Genomic DNA, 19,647 nt, shown 5'->3' with positions numbered 1-19,647 from the left:
CGATAAAAAAAAAAAAAATTAACCAACTTAAATGCTAATATTTATGTTGTTATAAGTTTAAATAGTAAGTATGTCAAGAGCATAATAATGAAGACTGTTATAAAAAATATTGGTTAAATGGAAGCTGATAATGTTAAAGTTACTGCAATATTAGGATAATCAGCACTATACGACAAAAAAAAAATAAAAAATAAAAGTAACTTATATTTATGATAAAAATGTATTTTATGGGAAATCAGGTGGACCCAACCACAGACCCTTGTCTATATCTCTACCAGTGAAATGTTTACTTTAAACAGAAAAAAAATGAACACAAAATAATAGGAACGACTCAACTAAGGAACTTATATCTTAATAATGGTAACAGACGTACTGTTCAGAGTTGAGTAGTCAAAACGCAACAACTGTTGGATTATATAAAAAGAAGAAAAATGTATTTATATTCATGTGGTGTTAAACTCTGTAAAATTACTTGAGAGGCCTATAGCTTATACATCGGCTTCAGTAATAGTATTTTCCAGTTTGAATGTAGAGTAGTCAGCACAGTCTTTGGAAATGTACAGGCCATAATCACTGAGATCCTTGAGGGCCGGTTTAACAATGTGCATGTTGCCAATGACCTTTTTGATGTCCATGGAATAATAGCCACTAGACATTTTAAACAACAAATCGTACAGTGAAATGGGTGGTGACACAGAATTGCGCATGAGTGGCATGACGTAACACCGCTGGCCTTCAACATCCACAATGCCGGTGATATTGACACTGAAGTCATGTATGAACCGAGCAGACTTGGTGATGATGATCGGCTGAACTACCTTTCCGCTCTTGTGGTTGATCTCGAAATCATCGTTTAACACGGATACGACGTCGTCGTCGTCACCGTCGCGGGCATCCTTCCGGTGCAGGGCCTTATTCAACGCAAATTTCTCCAGTTTTTTGTACACGTCCTCCATGTCGTTGAACTGGCTGGCGTCGTAGTCAGTCGGGCCTGAGAGCGTTAAGGTAAGTCCACTGTCGGCGACGAGGGGCGATGACGTGGTCACGGGCAGCACCATGTCGCTCTCGGCAGCGGCGTACGAATGGTAAGTCTTGCAAGGCATGTCGTCGTCATCGTCATCTTCGTCGTCATTGTCGTCGCCGCCGCCGCTACGGTCGTCGATGTCCAGCTGCAGGTTCTGCGACTTGGCCGAAGCCATCGCGGCGCTGTTGGCCACGCCGTCGTTGTAACCGGGTGCGCACTCGCTGCTGCACAATAGCCGCCTGTAAAAGTGCACAGCCAACATCGTGACCAAGAGCACGACGAAGAGTACCACCAGCGTTTTGATCATCTTGCACAGCCACTGCTGGCGGTTACGCCTCGCCTCACGATCTGTACGCACGTCCACGTCGGGGTTCCTCGGTTCACCGGACTCCAGCAACTTGGGACTGTACGACTTCGGAGCGGCATGCCTCGGTTGCGTATCCACGTCGTCCACCAACGGCACTTTGTCCGACTTGACGCCGCCGGTAGACGGGAACGTAAGCACTGTCATGGTGTCACGGATCCGATGGGAAAAGGAAACGTTGCCGAAAAATGTCGGATACGAGAAACGGCGAGGTGACGCAGGTTGTACACCGTTATGGAGCTCGGTTAAGTGCGACGGAACAGCGCTACAATACGCGGCGTAACACGGTGGACAATAGATCACCTGATCGCGTTAACGATGGCGGCGGGGGTGGGCGAAGAGCTCGGTTTTGTGCGACGCAGCTGCTGCAAGCAGGAACGCACCTGTCCTGCGTGATGTCTACGAGCGGCGGTGAAGCGGGGTCGTGTCTCCCGGCCGCCGACGACACACCGTTGCCAACGCAACGGCATCCGAAAATGATAACGGACGCCATTGCGACGCGACAACCGCGCAACATTCGAATTTCCCGATCGCGACTACTGAGTGTCGGTCTTGAAGCGCCGTCGTCGTAATACATTTTCCGCCATCAACTGCGAACGCTGCCTGCCCGATGCAGAATTTTGCGGTGCCCCATACATATTAGTCTATTAATTGTTTATACAAATCTATATTTATTTATTTTATTTTAGAACTGAATATAGTATCATAACTAAATTTTCAACCGTCGTCGACGATGAACAGCTTTACAAGTACATACGTGTGTAATACTCCATAACTACGCTAAATTGGTACCGTCTTAGTTTTCGCCGGGTAAGTCTCACGGATCGTAATTTACGTATTACTGGGACAATATTGTTGTTTTTATTTATAGATAAAGTGATATTTGTAGTACATACATAATATGTGGGACCCCGTACAAGAGTGGTGAGGTCCAGTGGCGTATATAGGGGGGGCTAGGCCCGGGCTTATACTGAAATTTCAGATTCAATTAAAACATTTTTATGCATATTGCTAAATTATATAATTATATATTTGTATGATACCATGGCCCGTATCTACTATTATTGTTGTTCTATGCTAGTATGTTGTTTTTGAGGTATACAATTCACGTTACTGACTGATACCATGATTGCAATGACCAGTCAAAATACGAATAAACTATGAAAGGACACGACAATTAAAACTGTGTATTTAAATCACGGACTATAGATATTTCAGCAACCTTAGTTCGTGGTTTACATAGTACGTTGATAGCGCGTTCTATTTTTAGAAATGGATTTCTGTTTACTATAGTATTTACATTGTTGTAAAATGTTATCAATTTATCACGGGTTGCTAGGAATTGTTTCGTCGATTGTCTTTTGTCTATTGTCGATACTCGATTGGCTGATCGCACACCAAAAGAGCAAAATTGCGTTAAACAGTGATAGTCATTTTCATGTTGGTCAACTAAAAACAATTTGTTTTTATAAAGTGTACACTACCGAGACAAAACACCATTAGACAAAACAAAAATCAGTTGTTATCATGTCATCTGATGAAGTTGTTGCGTTTATGCAAATCCACATGTAGTGGTACATATAACAAAATTTAGAACAGAATCATAAAAAAAAATTTATGGATTCATCCGTTGAATAACGGTCATTGTCTACAAAATCATAAATGGATGGTCTTATTTCTATTAAACTTATTAGTATTTCCACGTCTCAAGCCATTATGTGATAAGTATATAAAAATATTGTTAAAAATATATACGTAATATAAAATACACACGAATAATAAAATAATTCTTTCTTGTCTAGTTGTGACTAACGAAAAATACGAACACTAACAGTATCAGTCAAGACTAATTATGTTTTAAAGCAAAAACGTTTATTACCTACTGTAGAAAAATGCTTAATTTATTATGTATCTTATTTAATAATAAATATATATATATTAATACATTTAAATTCCTATACTTGTATCATTAATGTCATAATTGAAATCACCCGTTCCCTAAAAAATTTCTAGCTGTAGCTATAGTGGGGGTAAATTGGCCCATAGTGAAAATAATTTCTATATACGCCACTGGTTAGGTCGCACAGTTTGCCAGTAAGGCTGGCACTGACTGTGAACACGGTTCTGAGCGAAGGACCGAGCGGGTGGTTCCGAACCACCATTTCATGTCGTGTCTGTAGGGTCCTGTAAAGATAAACCTCTACAGTGCCTTAGTGTCCGTGCATCTAGAAACAGCTAACATCATTACCATGTTAGTACGTTAGTAACCATCCATGAGAATCGAGAGACCTCACCCTCCCCCCCAGATAACCTAAGAATGATGACGGATTTAGTACTCACGCGTTAAAAACCCTGAGATTAACAGCATTAGATGCATTAAGTGAGCGCGATGAATATATTTTTTCCATAATAATTACATTTCTCAGCACACTTTGCACGATACGAAGTAAGTACAACATCCGTTGAGAAAATTTTCTCCACTTTAAGGCGAGTAAAATACTGGCTTCATTACATGTATTTTAATGTATTGTTCACTAAATATTCATCGAGATAAGGAATTAAGTGTCAACTTAATAATTGACCACTTTACTAAAAAAGGTATTAATAGACGTATAGATTTTGTTATTGAATACCTGCTTGTTATTCTATTAATAAGCAAATTTATATGTATTTTTTGTCGATTATTATTATTATTCAATAAAGAACATATAATAAAATATGTTTATAATTAGACTAATATATATATATATTGTAGTATTGAATGTACTAAAATACAATATAATTAATTTCTTACAGGTTTTGTTTCAAGTAGTGTAAATTGTTTTAATCTGTTATTATCTTCTGGTTTTATAAGCACAAAACCAAAATAATATGATATCAATAAACAGTTCTAATAGGTATGCTTTGTATATTGTATTATTGTTCCTATGTATAATATATTTATTATTTTTAAATGTTGGCAAAATATTATTCTGGGGACTTAAATCTTATCCTTTTATAGCAATATGTACATAATCCGGTATGGTCTAGTGGCTAGGATACCTGGCTTTCACCCAGGAGGCTCGGGTTCGATTCCCGGTACCGGAAAATTTTTTTCCTTGAGGATTAAATAAAATAGATTTTTGTGGTTTATTAACGTTTCATGTTAGGTTTGTAATAAAATAGCTTACAATAATATTCTTATACAATATTAAATCAAAGGTAGTAGAACTAGTGATTTTTTCATGTGGTACAAGGCGAGCTTAAAAAAAAGTCTACGTTTCATTAAAATTGAGTTTTGCTTTAATTTAAAACTATTTAAATTTAAATTTTCTGTCCGATCAGATTTAAAATAGATTTAAATATAGAGGCTAATGTAATTAAATACCTGCAAGGGCCGGACCGACCCAACCCGGTCCTCAAAAAGCCCGGCCCATACTGAGACTGGACCAGGTCGGGCCTTAAAAAAATAATAAGGGCTAAATCGGATTTTCGTTTTCGTAAAAAAATGTTCTGGCGGGGCAGGGCTGGGCTTTTTTGGTAGAACTTTTCTGATCGAGCCTGGCCGGACTCTCAAAATAATAAAACCAAGGATGAATCGGGCTTTTTTTTTGTAAAACTTGCCGCAACAACCGACTGCCTCCATCTGTCTCTATCTTGAGCTAGTTCTTTTCCGCCGTTTACTCTCAATTTCTATGCATTTTTTATAATCCTGTCTTTCCGCGGCTGTCTGGGTCGTCCTCTTGGCTTTCTTGTGTCCGGCTTCCAGCTCGTGGACAATCCTATAGAGCCTTCGGACCTCCACACATGTCCAGCCCATCCTAGTCTACTACTCTTAAGGACTCCAATTATATTTGTTTCGCCATATAGTTCTTCTACTTCTCGATTTGTTCTTAGTTCGAAGTCTCCTAGAGTGTTTCTTTTTGGTCCAAATATACTTCTAAAAACCTTTCGTTCAAACGTAGCTAGTCTATTTTCATCCGTCATTGATGTTTCCTATGCGCCACAGGCGTATAGTGCTACCGGTCTTATCTGAACTTTGTATTACGTTAATTTCGTTTTCCACAATAGTAGTTTTGACTTGAGTAGGGGTACTAATCCAAAGTAGCATTTATTTGCCGCTACCAGTCATAGTCTTTTTTTTTTCGGGACTGTCAGCATTCTCATTAATATTTACCCCTAAATATTTGAAGTTTGCTACCCTTTTAAAGTTATAATTATTCACTTTCAAATGTCTCATTTCATGATTGTGTCTCGTTACTATCATGTTCTATTTTTTCCCCTCATTCACCATTATGCAATTTTTTCACCCTTTCTATCAGTTTACTTGTAGTTCTTTTAAGGTCTTTCTCGCTTAATTAGCGAGGTTATATTTACATAGTATCATAGTACCAAGTACCAATATAAAATAAAAACGGTAATTTGAAGTATTTAAAGAAAATCCATTGTGTTTGACTATGAAGATTGTTAACACTAATATAGGATACTATATATATCCGGTTTCAGCTGCCTAGTTTTAATGTTCCATGTTAGTGTAAAACTGAACATATTTTGCGTACCTACATTTCTTTGTCTGAATCATTATTAAAAGGTAAGTTTTTAAATGTTACCTACGTATTTAATATATATATATATATATATATATATGTGTGTGTGTGTGTGTACTTTTTTTCACTTTACTAATTTATCAGCATTTATTATGTAAAAAGTAATAACATTAAAGAAAAAACTGTTGAGGCACCTATTGCTTTTTAAAATATACAATATACATGCAGATTTATTTCACCTTTCTAAAAATACAATTATAATCAATTTATTGTTTTAATTATTTGTTAAAAGAATTACCTAGGTATTAGGTATCACAAAAATGTGTTTTTAAGATTATAATGAATGGGTAATTAAATAATATTGATGAATAATAAACAGTGACTGCTTTTAAATATTATTTTTTATTTGATTAGGTACCTATATTATAATTTTTAGAAATATTATATTATTATATTATATATTGCTCATTTTAAAGTATAGGTACCTACTTGACACTTATATACTTAATATCTATTTAATACTATTGTACAGTGCTCAGTGTCCACATAAGTTTTTAAATTCAAACATTGAATTTAACTTTTACATAGTACTTACTACCTACTACCATTGATTAAATATACTTGTATATTGAATCAATGCTACTACTTAGTCTAATATTTATGGTTTATAACAGCGGTTCTTAACCATAGGGTCGCGACCCAATTTTGGGTCGCCAATAATTTTAAATGGGTCGGATAAAAATTTAAAACGTTAGTATAATATTTTTATTTTTAAGTCTTATAAATAATAAATGAAACCTCATGTACGTTGGTTATCATGGAGAAAAATTTTAACGAGATTTTTTGAATTAAGAACTGAAATAGAAGTATTTTTAAGAGAAAAAAATTTACTGTTATCCATCCGTTTTCAAGATATAATTTGGTTGACAAAAGTTGTGTATCTATCAGATATTTTTTCGTTATTAAATGAGTTAAATTTGAGTATGCAAAGGCCATTAACTAATACTTTACATGTTATAATAAAGATATTAACTACAATCAAAACCAAATCAAGAAACAAGCTTGATGTCGAACCCACGATGCGTATTTCACTTACTAACTCCATAGAAGAACTCTAAATTGATTCATTGGTAAAGCAACATCAAGACCAAGGAAGTCATTAAATTAAAAATTATTTAAAAACAATACAATATTATTAAAAGAAATGTTTATTTTTAAATATAATGTAATTAATATTATGACTTGTTATGAATACAAGTAATATGAGTAAAAAGTGTTATTCAATTAAGAGTACCAAATAGTTATTTTTTATTCTGCATTTGAATATTATTTATAAAAAGGTCGCAGGAAAAATTTGGTAAATATCTTGGGTCGCCACTACACAAAGGTTAAGAACCAATGGTTTATAAGAAATATAGGTTTTAATAAGTATTAAAAATTGTATTCATCCATTCAGGACAAAAGTCGACATATTATTTCTAATTTAAATGTGTAACCGATTTCCTATTTTAATTTTTAAACATTTTTGATCATCTTTAGATGTACTTTGTATGGTTACTGGTTATTTTTCTTATTGAGTGTTTGGTTTTTAACATGAAATTTTAAATACTTTTTGTTTGATTTATTTTGTTTTTATCTAAATCCAGTGGCATCATTTGATAATGTTTAAGAAGGAGTGGATCACATTTTTGTACATGAACAATTATTACTCTCAAATATTTTTATTATATAGTTATTAGTTAAATATGATGTTCTAGGGCTAAAAATATATCTCAGATAGAACCAAATTTTTTTAAGAGCTTATGATGATTTTCAGGCTGGGCCTGAGCTTTTTTTTACAAAATATTTTGGACCGGACCGGGCTTATAAAAAATATCTTTGGACCAGAACCGGCTTTTTAAAAGCTTTTGATGATTTTCGGGCCGGGCTTGGACTGTTTTTCACAAACATTTTTTGGACAAGTTGGACCAGGCTTTAGAAAAAAAATGTTGGACTGGGTTGGGCCCTAAATTTATGGCCCTTGCAGGTTTTTAAATGTAATAATAATGAGGATTTTTAAAATAAGTTTAAATTATTATTTTGAATCCTAAGAGAAATTAAATAAAAGACGTTTTAACTATACTTTGTAGATAAAAAATAGTAAAAATTAATGCCACAGTGTACATATTACTATATTTACTGTTATTCGTCAAAATTTTCATAAGGAAGTGTATATTTTCGTTTAGCTGTAAAAATGATGTAACATTTATAATTAATGTGTGTTACGTGATCCTTTTTAATAACGATTTCTACTTTTAAAATTTATCTTCAGAAATATTAATTACTAATTTATATTTATATATCATATGGTATTAAAATAATAATTTGCTAATTAGTAATTATCAATTATGGCAATGTAATGTCTTTAAAATACACTGTACATAGACATAAAAAATACGTTCTAATTAAATCTGTTGGTAAAAGCAAGTTCATATTAACTCGTGAATTTCGTGAATTCACGTGTCTTAAGAGCTCTAAAATAAATATTTAAATATTATATGACTGTATATTATTGTGTATACATAATAATCATACAAGTAAGTCATAAATGGTACTTAAGTTTTAAACCATAACTAGGTATCTCATAATTTATAAACATTGTCTTACATTTTTCAAAGAAAACTTCCTTTAATCAGCTAAAACGGGTACTATTTAATACAGAGGTTCCTAAACTGTGGGTCGCGATTATATTTTTAGTGGGCCGCGTTATATTTTTCATGTGTTTCTATTACTTATGGTTGATGTATAATTATTTAGTTAGTTTTATTATTAACTGTTATCTGCGTTTGTGACAATTACAAATTTACTGCGACCAATAGACATAATAATATTTCTTTATATTCTTACGCTCGACTGTGTCAATACGACGCAATCAGATTAATGATTATTGAAAATATAGCAATCCTTAGCAAAACGAACTATTCTTACATAAGTACAAACAAATAATAAACAATTTAATGTTTCTTTACATAATACATAAATCCATCATTGCGGTTCGATAAATCAGTCTAATTAAGTTGGGGTAACCCATAATCATATAATGCTGGTCTGGCGTAAGTGCTTTTTTTGTCGGGTAAGGGTACTAATATCTTACCCGAATTGCGGGTAATAGTCTTGAAAAGGTTGAGAACCGCTGCCATAATGCATAATTAAATAAATAAATATATATGATGTTTTAACTGAACGTTGTGTTGCCTATGCATGATATTTTCAGGCATTGTTACATTTTTCTCAGCTTGAGCAAGAAATTTATAAATAAAATTAATATTATTAAATTTTCCGAGAGCCTTGAATTAATTCGTTAAATTCAGGGATTAAAACCATTCCTAATAAAGTTGGTAATCGGCTCCGATAGGAGCCAAAAAATTTTTAAAACCGGAAACTTGTTATCGTTTAATTTTGATATTATGGTAACCGGTAACCGTTTCTTTAAGGATATTTCAAAAACTATAGTAACCGTTAATCGTTTAAAAGCCGACGATAAGGTTTTTTTGGTAATCGGTTACCGGTTAAAACCGGTTTTTAAAAATCATATTTTTCAATTTTTTAATTATATTTTTAAAACAGTTTATCTAGGCAATACGTGGGTTGATAATATAATTTTTATTATTACAAAATCAAAAACTTAATATGCTTTAATTTGGTCGATTTCAACAAATTATACAAAATATACATGAACAATAAATTTGCAATCAAAATATTTATATTCAGAATATTAATATGTATTTAGTTTCAATGAAAAAAAAATCATAATTTTGATTGTAATGCATCAACAATAATGGTTGTCAACAGATCATCATCTATGGTTTCCCAAGTTAACAATTCAATGTGTTGGTTTGCTTACTTAGTTATATACATGTAAACACAACGAAAGCTTGTATAGTGTACAATTTACAATATACACATACAATTAAATATGTCACAAATTAAGAAATATCGTAAACTTTATTATATATAAAATATTCTATCTATAAAGGTTCGTTCCTTAATTAATGTGAATTCTAGGCACCTTCAGCGAGTTAATTTATAATTTTCAGTTTCTTTGTAAATATTTTTTTTTCAATTACAGATTCAAATTAATTGAATTTAATGTATTCGGCAATCAAAGGAAAATTAAAATCAAATTTAATAAAATTATGATAGCTAATGTTATTGCTGATAAACTATTATTATTAACATAAAATAAATAAATATATAGTTTATTTAATATGAGTGTAACAAATATGCTTATATACATATATATATATAAAAGCATTGTTACCGGAAAGAATTTATTTTTATGCATTCTTAAAAAATATGTGGTAAAATATAACCATACGTATTGGTCAATACAAAAAATAAAATACTTAAAATAAAGTTATAACTATATAATATATATAGTATATTTTTTAGGAATGTATAATAATAAATTTTTTCCGGTACCGGGAATCGAACCCGAGCCTCCTGGGTGAAAGCCAGGTATCCTAGCCACTAGACCATACCGGAGTTGTGATAATAATTTAAAAATTATTGACAATTAAAGTTCCAAACAATTTAAGAACAATTTTCAACTTATTTCAGCTCGACAGTAATTTGAGTATAATGAAAAAAATTTAAATATTTTCAAATAAACTCTGATGATTTGCTGTAACTTTTTAATGGTTTTGAAACCTTCTATGGGTACAATGTTACCTAAATCATATTTTATAAATTGTTATTGCCCAAAATATCCGGTAATTGGAAGAAATTCCCAATTTTTAAAAATATTTGTCATAGGTAATTTGGTCGAGTTTCTATTGACGACCAAGACAGCGGTGAATTGATCGAATTGCGGAAGATCTCAAGTTCCTGGGAATTAGAGTTGGATAACAACTTGTTAACAACCGGGAAGTTTGGAGAGGTGTAGTGGAAGCGGTGATAAATCTATAAGACCAAGCAATAAACCAAAAAAAAATCCATTGGAGTACGAGTTCCATTATCAAAATAAATGGCATTGAAGATAAAACGATTTCATTATAAACCAATCAAATAATATATACTATATCTTCACTCAGAATCGAATATCTTTTTACGATAACGTGACTTCGACTCTGAGTGTAGATATAAAATCTATTATTTTATTGGTCACACCGGCAGGGACGGAAGACAGGGATTCATCCCCTGGCGTAAAATTTTAGAGGGCGTAAATTTGTAATTATTAACAACTAATTTGATATACTTAACTTTGTTAAATACTGATAATAGGTTAAAACTCAATAAGTATGATTGTATATTGATTATAAGAAAAAAATTCTCGAGAAGGGTATTTGATTATTGGTCTATGACAAGGCATAATTTTAATATTTTCACTGGGCGTAAAAAATCCTAGTTCTACCTTTGCACACAGGTACTCGATTATAATATATTCTGTATCATCGACAGTATAGTGATCAAGTGTCCAATACATAATGTGTATCGCAATTGAAATTTTAAAATACATCCGTTCATTATGAGACATCGTAACGCAACTCCATGTATTATTTATATAGTTACATCCTAGGCCTATCGAATTTTTTTAAGGGACCGCATAATTAAGTATAACGGTCGCAAAAACAGTTTTTTACATGATATTTAATTGAACAACACATTTTATTATTTGTAATTGTGTCCATAAATAAATTTTGTCTACGCTATTATGGTATACAGTTTGTGTAATAATGATCGAAGAGCCAATATACAAAATTTGTTTTATACATAACAATATAAATGGCTATTCACACATCAAGAGTAATAATAACAATAATTATTTTAAAATAATTGTAGTGACCTAACAGGCAAATTCAGTATCGTTTACCTGCGTTCAGTAGTCGGCGTAATTAAATTTTAATAATTATTATATTAATAATTATAATTACATATAATTGTCAGACGTTATACAATACAAATGCACTTGGGATGAAATATTTATAAAATGGCAACCTCCTTCCTTCTTCTTAAACACCATAATTATCACTACTAATTTAATTATCAAAAAATAAAGGTGATTAGTCCGTTGACGGCACTCATAGTTGAATTTTTATGTGTTCATGAATTATATTTTAAAAGAAACATATTATTTTTTCATTATGCAATTTATATATATATTAATTTCAGCCCGTTGAATAATTATAATTGTATAAATAATAAAACACAAATATAAAAAAAGTTTTTAATTTTAAGTAAAACAATGAATGAATTGATTTTAATACGAAATATTTCTTAAAAAAAAATAATATTTATTTTTTTTGACTGTCATTACAGTTTTACTCCTATCATCGAATATTGAATGGAGCGATGGTTTAAAGTAGCAAATAATGTCTAGTTAGTACTTGAGGGATTGAAATTCTTTTAAAATGTGTTCAACAGTATTTCAAAGAATTGATAAAAACTGACGAAAAGAAAAAACTGCAAAATTTACAAAATACTGAGTTTTAACAAAAATCAATTTTTTTATCGGAATTCAAAAAAAATGTATTTATTTAGCAATTTGAAATTTTCAATTCATTCGTTTTTATTTTCGTAAAATGTCAATCAAATTATTTTGGTTAGATTAGACAAAAAATCTTGAAAATGTAGCATAATAATTCTTATATATTTTTCTTACATACAAAGACAAATATAAAAATCTGAGTTCACGAAATTTTTTAATTTGTTTAAATTTTTTAATGTCCACTACATGAATGGTGATAGTAAAAAAATTTCGAATTCAACAATTTTCCTTTGTCTAAATGGCTAAAAGATAATAGGGCAAAATAAAATATTTAAATTTGATTCAATTTTATGCATTATTTACTACAAAAACTCATTGGCATTTTAAAAAATGTGTTTTATTTAACTATAAAACAGTCCAAACGCTTATATTAAGGTTTATTTACACTTAGCATTAGTGAAAAATCATAATTATTCTGTCTATCCTGATGAAGTTGATACCACAAAATGTTTAGCTAAAACTACAGATAGATAAATATAATTTTCAAAGATAATATTATATTGTATATTTTATACATTATACAGTTTGATAATCTAAACATAATACATGCATTATTTTAGTAAGATTTTTTGTTTGTAATACTTATTTTTTTAAAAACTCAATGAAAATATTAAAATTACATTATAAATAAAAATGTAAATATATAATTTCTTTGGTTTATAGAAACCATTAAATTTTAAAATCATAAATATAGTGTCTTATTGAGTTATACACTTATCATACTTATAACAAAACGTGAGTCGATATACGCATTTCTTAATTTTGTTAAGTTTATTTATATAATAAAAACATATTTATAATTTTAACAATATATCAGAGACGTATCCAGAAATTTGGCGCCCGGGTGCTAACGTTTTTCCGCCGCCCCCCTAACAAAAATTATTTAATTTTTTCCACCTACTGAACACATCAGACCTTACCTTCCAGTAACCACCAGTATGCCGTATAACAGCCTTTACGTTATCGTTATCTTTTCAAGTGTTTTCTAACTTATTTGTTACACTTTTGTTTTTAATGTAATCACTTTTTGTGTTCTTCGGTGGAACCAGTTCCCATTATTTAATCAAAAATTTCCATCAAACAATTTTTAGTTGTTAGAAAAAAAAAAAGCACTTAAAAGCATAACAAACAATCCGACCGCACGAGTTTCACAATATCATGTTTGTGTATGCGAATGAATGAGAATAAACAAAATAAACCTGAAATAAAAGTGACGAATGATTATTATTGTAGCCGGAGTTCTAAAAGGTTATTCTACATTTAATGCGTTTGAGCAAGTGATCTATAGTATAGATTCTATACAATTGAAGTATAATATTCGAAAAGTAAATTCAAAGATTTCATACTAAAAAAAAAAAAAATATTTTTATTTTAATTTTTTAAATTTTTTTTTTTTAATGGTGCTTATATTCATTATTGACTATTTTAGGCGATGTGGATCTCACGTTTATTATAATTATTTAAAACAACTTCATTGTCAACTTGTAATGAAAATAAATATTGAGAAAAAGACTCGTGACATTTTAATAATAATAATTTCTTAATGATTTTTTCTTTTAGTTATGGATTATTCACGTTAATAATTTTCCTGTTTACATATTTTTTTTTCTGATTGAAAATACATTGCAAAATGCTTTGCTTTTAATTATTTGAAAATAGGTACTCTCAAATTTATGCATATATTATACAGTTGTTTTATTACCAATAAGATCATATACAATTGTGGTACCCAAATCACAGATTAGAAAGTATTTTATGTAACCGGTTACAAATCGTTAAAACAAAACAAAATATTTAAAAAAAAAAATTAAATTTTAAATTTTTAATAATAAAACTAAATATTCTTATATATACATATATAATTTATTGACCAATTTTCGATAAAAATTCGTCAATCATCATTATGATAACGCTTTTTTCTGCCGGACATATTCAAATAGAAATTTTACGATTCAATGTCGATATGACCCGTGCACTTTAAATATCGTACTGGTCAAACTAATGTCTACCTACAATGTACTCCTCAGTCTGTAATCTTTTCAACAGCTGATAAAAAATATGAAAACAAGTTCAATATGTGCCTACATGTATATTGTAAAGCTACTATGTGAAACAAAATTATATTATTTGATTGAGATTATTCGTACTTTCATGTTTGGTGGCCCACTCGAAGACAATTAGGTACCAAAATGACCCGCCAAAGATAAACATGTTTGGGCATACTTATATGTTAATTTCTTCTTTGCTCGGTGAACCATTGTATTTGTGTGTACGCTCATTGTACACGTTAAACAAAAGGTTTTTCTTTTCTATACCAGATTTAATACGTTACAACAACTATCGGATTGTACCTCCGTTGTAAGTTCTTTGTACTTGAATGTAATTTAATTGAAATGTCTTGAGTGTCAATTTATATTTCTCTAAAAAAAATGAAATGAAAATAAAAAAAATATACATTTATTATACATTTATATTTAATCACCTTATTAAGCTTTTTGTAGCAATAGCTTATTCTTTTTACAAATTCAAACACATTTAAACTTCCATTTAAGTATTTGGATATATTTTCTTCAACTAAGGTTTTATGTTTTTTATATTTATGGTTTTTAATTTAATTTAATTTTTTAACGATATACATTTATATATATATATATATATATATATATGTATGATTAAAATTAAATAATTTTTAAAATTTTATGAAAACAAAAATATTTGATTGATTTGAGTGTAAATTTTCCAAATTCTGAGTGAAACACCTCACCACAGGCATTTGTTGTTATTTCGCTTGATTTGGTACACGAAGCCAATAATCGATCGACGCAACTGGTAATAAAAAAATTCATAAACATTTAAAAAAAATACTTAATAAATTTTGTGTTTAGTATTGTTTTTTAATGATATAACTAATATAGTATTAGTTTTATAAATTATATCCAGGTGTGGATTTACATTTTTTACGGTTACAGACACTAAAAATATGCCTCCTCAATTATTAAACATAATAGAACCTTAATGAATTTAAATTGTTGACAAATTTTTCTAGCTTTTAATTATTTAGCCTACTTTATAAAAATATTAGTGGATGTTTACCAAATTTTAATGAAAACGTACAATGATAATTTTTATGAATCATCTATTATTTGGATAATTAGGTAGTAAACATTATATAATATTGTGTAAATATAAAATAAGAATATTTTTTTTTTTATATATACGAAAGATGTATTAAAATAAAGCACTTCAAAATTTGTTGCTCTAGGCAGCTGCCTACTCTACCTACTTGGAAATTCACCTTTGATTAAATCAATACATCGTTTTTCGATATCGCGATATGATTTCGATATAAATTAACCAAAATCGGAAATTGAAAATATATTGTTGTGCAACACTACAGTAAATATACACATATTATACGGATTTTTATATATATTTCACAAAATCAGTAAAACCATGTTGTTCACGCCAAAATCGTGGTGGTTGCGTAATAATACTTGCCAATTCCTATAATTATTTTTATTTTATAAATACAGCAACATAGTTACCATATTTTTTACATTATTTTTAGTTACCTTTTTTTGTTCCTTCCGTAATTTTAAGCACACACAATAAACATACATGTATACACACTCCTACACACAATATCATAATATAGCTATTAGTGAGCTACTAGTATTTGCGAGGCGAACCCGAACACTACTAGTTGAGCTATCACACCACTATACACAAAAACAATTGGCTGGTTGGTAGTGTGCGACACGCACAAGTCGGTGTCCGGGAGTGCGGCATAGTATTTGTTGCACCCGGCCCAAACACATGTGCTTTATTTTACAAGAGCATAACGCATTAAAATTTTTTTTCTATTTTTCAACAGAGCGTTGATCAATAAATACGATTATGTTTTTATATATTAAAATGTATTTCATAGAATAGAAACGTATATAAAGTAAAAACAAAGATGATTTTTTTTTTTTGATCCTCCTACCGTTATCGTCAAAATGTGGGTGAATAGTGTACTAGAAATATATGTTACGACTTAACTTAACTTGATAATGAGAGTTTTACCTTAAAGCTTTTCAAATGCAATAAAAGTGTCTTACGATTTTTAACGATGTGTTTTTAACAATGACGACGTATATTCCATTAAAATCACTACCCTACACTATAGTTTTTCAAATATTGATGTGATAACACTGTGAATATTATGAAGGATATTGTAGCGAAAATAATTGATAAAAATGTAGGAATAATTCATTCTTGCAAATGCATATAATAGCGAGATAGTAAAGAGTAAAATTAATGATTACATGTTTTGTAATATTAAATAATTACGAAACTCTAACATGTGTCATGTTCGTGTCCAACGTTTCTGACAGTCGTTTAGTAATATAAACGATTTCGTCTTCGTTCCATCGTAATCAGCTGCAGCATATTATTATAAATAATGGTCCACATAGGTGTACATATCAATCGTCGTTCTTCTTAACCGGTTGAAATCGATTGTCCGACTTGAAAGCATTATAATATTTATGAGTCATAGTATTAACAAATTACTACAAAATTTATTAGGTTATTAACAGAAGTTGGTGGTACAGTGTTGGGTTACCGTAACTCTTTCAGTATACGTCTACGCATACATGGTATTTTATCCATAATTTTATTTATAATTAACAGTTTACGTTGTTCGTTACGCAAATAACTTAATTATACGTTTTGCGCCGTGTTCGTAGACTTGTGAAATATTCGAATAACAATAATAGTAATAATACACGTAGATGCATATGTATATTAATGATAATACAAGAAAGAAGATATCCTTGGATCATTTAGTAGGGCCACCGCAGACCCAGAACTATGGATAGAAAAGAGGGGATTCAAACCTGGGCGTAAACTTGTTTTTGGGCGTATAGGTACAATGCGTTAGACAAATATCCATTGGCAATAGGAACGCCAAGAAAATAATATATTTTTGATTATAAATATTCTGTACTTCTGTATTTACTTATATTGTAAAACAGAGACATGTCAACAAAGTTGGATTATATCAGTGTACATGATGTATGGAATAGTGTTACATAATTCGGGCCGAATATAGGTCGTTCGAGCTCTAGTTGTATTATTTTCATTTGATTTTCGTACGCAGCGATTGATCTTTGATATTCCGAGCGAAGGTTCGAGTACACCTGGTCTTTAAGGGCATTCTTCGAGTATTTTATTTCAGAATAATTAAAATTCGAGTTGTTCTCGTTTGTTTTCATAAAATCGAATTTTATGTTTCAATTTTTACACTCCGGTTTGTTATGTTTTACAATTTTTATTTTCATTTATAACATCACTTGCATCATCATTGTAATGTATTAAATGAATACATTTTTAAGATTGTAATTATTTGTACAGAATAATTGAAATTTTAGTCATATTCGAGTAATAATTGGTGTTTTATTTGATTGAATGTTGTTTGAAAAATACCATAGGTGTTTAGAAAGATAATTCAAAAGAAATATCCAATAAATTAAATACGAAAATAATATTATTTTTGTAGATTGAAAAAATAGTTAAATTACATGTTTCAAAGATGGAAAAATGACAAAATCATTTGCACTAAAATTAATATTAAATATATATAAAACATTTAATAATCAATAAAATATATTATATATAAAAATAAATATAATTTTAGTAAATTGCTTGATTTTTTTTATCCAATTTTTATCATATATTCTAAATGATTTATTTCACTATCTTGGTATTTCTTCTATTGTACAACTATGTCTTTAATAGAGATATCTATAATTTTTTGTTAGAAGGAGAGTTCACAGATAAATGTTTCGCTATGTAATTTTAATAATACATCAATTACTAATTGTAAATTGATCTTCAGATTATTTTATGTACAGAAGAAAAGTCAAGCCAAAAAAAGTAATTTGGCTCTTATACTTTTAATCTAAACAGACAAAATTAATACTTAAGCTGTTTTTTTATCATTCTGTCATTTTAATTATTTTTTTTTATCATTATTATTTATATTTTATGTGTTAAGTTAAAATCTGTATCACTGGGCTTCATGGGCCCGTTTTATTTACAACAATTTTAATATTATTATTATTAACAATAAGGTTTACAATAAGACATTCTCGGAGGTACCAAGTTGATTTCTTTGATTTAGGGTTGTGATCAAGTCTTTTCGCAGACCGATCATGCGTGTTTATTTACTCTAAGCGTACTGATTTTATTTTTAAAGGTCTGCGGTTTTTTCTAAAACTCTTAATTTGCAGCGTTCCTAGAAGAATAGAACCAAATTTTAAGTATAAAATCGGTAAACCATATGTTGGGTGATACAGTTAATTATTTAACAGTCAAATTTTTTACACAAAGATCCTTAAGTTTTTTCGATCCAATAAATATGATGTTATTGATTCGATAAATTGTAAGTCCGACTTCAGGTGGATAAACGATAAAAATAATGGTATAACTTTATCGGCTTGATACTGGCTAATAATATTTTTATCCACAGTTATAATCTTACCTAATACACCGAGAATCCGATAGTTTGTCCGTCGACGATCGTCATAAAGGTCTTGTTAAAAACATTAAAAGCCATATGAAATCAGAATAAAAAAATAGGAAAACCCTGAATATAATAATAATAAAAAAAAAAAAAAACTATTATTATCTAATGGATTATATTCATATTGGTGTCATTGAAATCGTGTGAGCGTGACATAAGTTCGCCATCTCCACACCACTACGGTGCACAGATGTGCCGCGTAGGTACCGCTGTCCGGATGTGCCACGTCACAGGTCCATTCTTGATCGTCGTCGTAGGGTAGAGGACCGTACAATGGGCAATCGGGTCATTTGTACCGGTATCAAGCGGTTTCGGCGTAAAAGATTTTAGGGACACGTTTTCGTTTCTCAGAAGTAATTCAGTAACGAGCAGGGTATTTCTAAGAGCGATTGGTATTATTCTTCTCGAGTATCGTCACAGTAGTTCATATACTCTGTTATTTATTCAAAATAAAAATAAATGTTTTCAATGATTTATATTAATATATTTATTTATATTTGAATTAAAATGGTATTTTGAAAAAATGAATGATTAAATCTAATTACGCCACGTTTTATTAAATAACTATAACATTCAATATATATTTTTAACATTTCTATAAAATACACTTTTTATTACAGTGGTCATAATTCCTTCGTA

General features: G+C 30.1%; 1 protein-coding gene and 2 non-coding genes across 3 annotated transcripts; 1 reads left to right on the top strand and 2 right to left on the bottom strand.

Annotated features, from left to right (window-relative positions):
* Window positions 1-183: 183 nt before the first annotated feature.
* On the bottom strand, window positions 184-1,691 carry LOC112693151. The gene has a single exon (XM_025568087.1). It carries the CDS (start codon window positions 1,533-1,535, stop codon window positions 489-491), a length of 1,047 nt encoding a protein of 348 aa, XP_025423872.1. The 5' UTR covers window positions 1,536-1,691; the 3' UTR covers window positions 184-488.
* A 2,712-nt stretch (window positions 1,692-4,403) lies between these two features.
* On the top strand, window positions 4,404-4,475 carry Trnae-uuc. The gene has a single exon. It is a non-coding gene; the product is annotated as a tRNA-Glu (tRNA).
* A 5,891-nt stretch (window positions 4,476-10,366) lies between these two features.
* Window positions 10,367-10,438, bottom strand: Trnae-uuc. Its single transcript has one exon. It is a non-coding gene; the product is annotated as a tRNA-Glu (tRNA).
* Between the last annotated feature and the right edge of the window lie 9,209 nt (window positions 10,439-19,647).

Source organism: Sipha flava, unplaced genomic scaffold, assembly GCF_003268045.1.
Source record: "Sipha flava isolate LNK unplaced genomic scaffold, YSA_version1 81_pilon_pilon, whole genome shotgun sequence".
Classification (NCBI taxonomy): Eukaryota; Metazoa; Arthropoda; class Insecta; order Hemiptera; family Aphididae; genus Sipha; species Sipha flava.
This window is presented reverse-complemented; position numbering and strand designations above follow the sequence as displayed.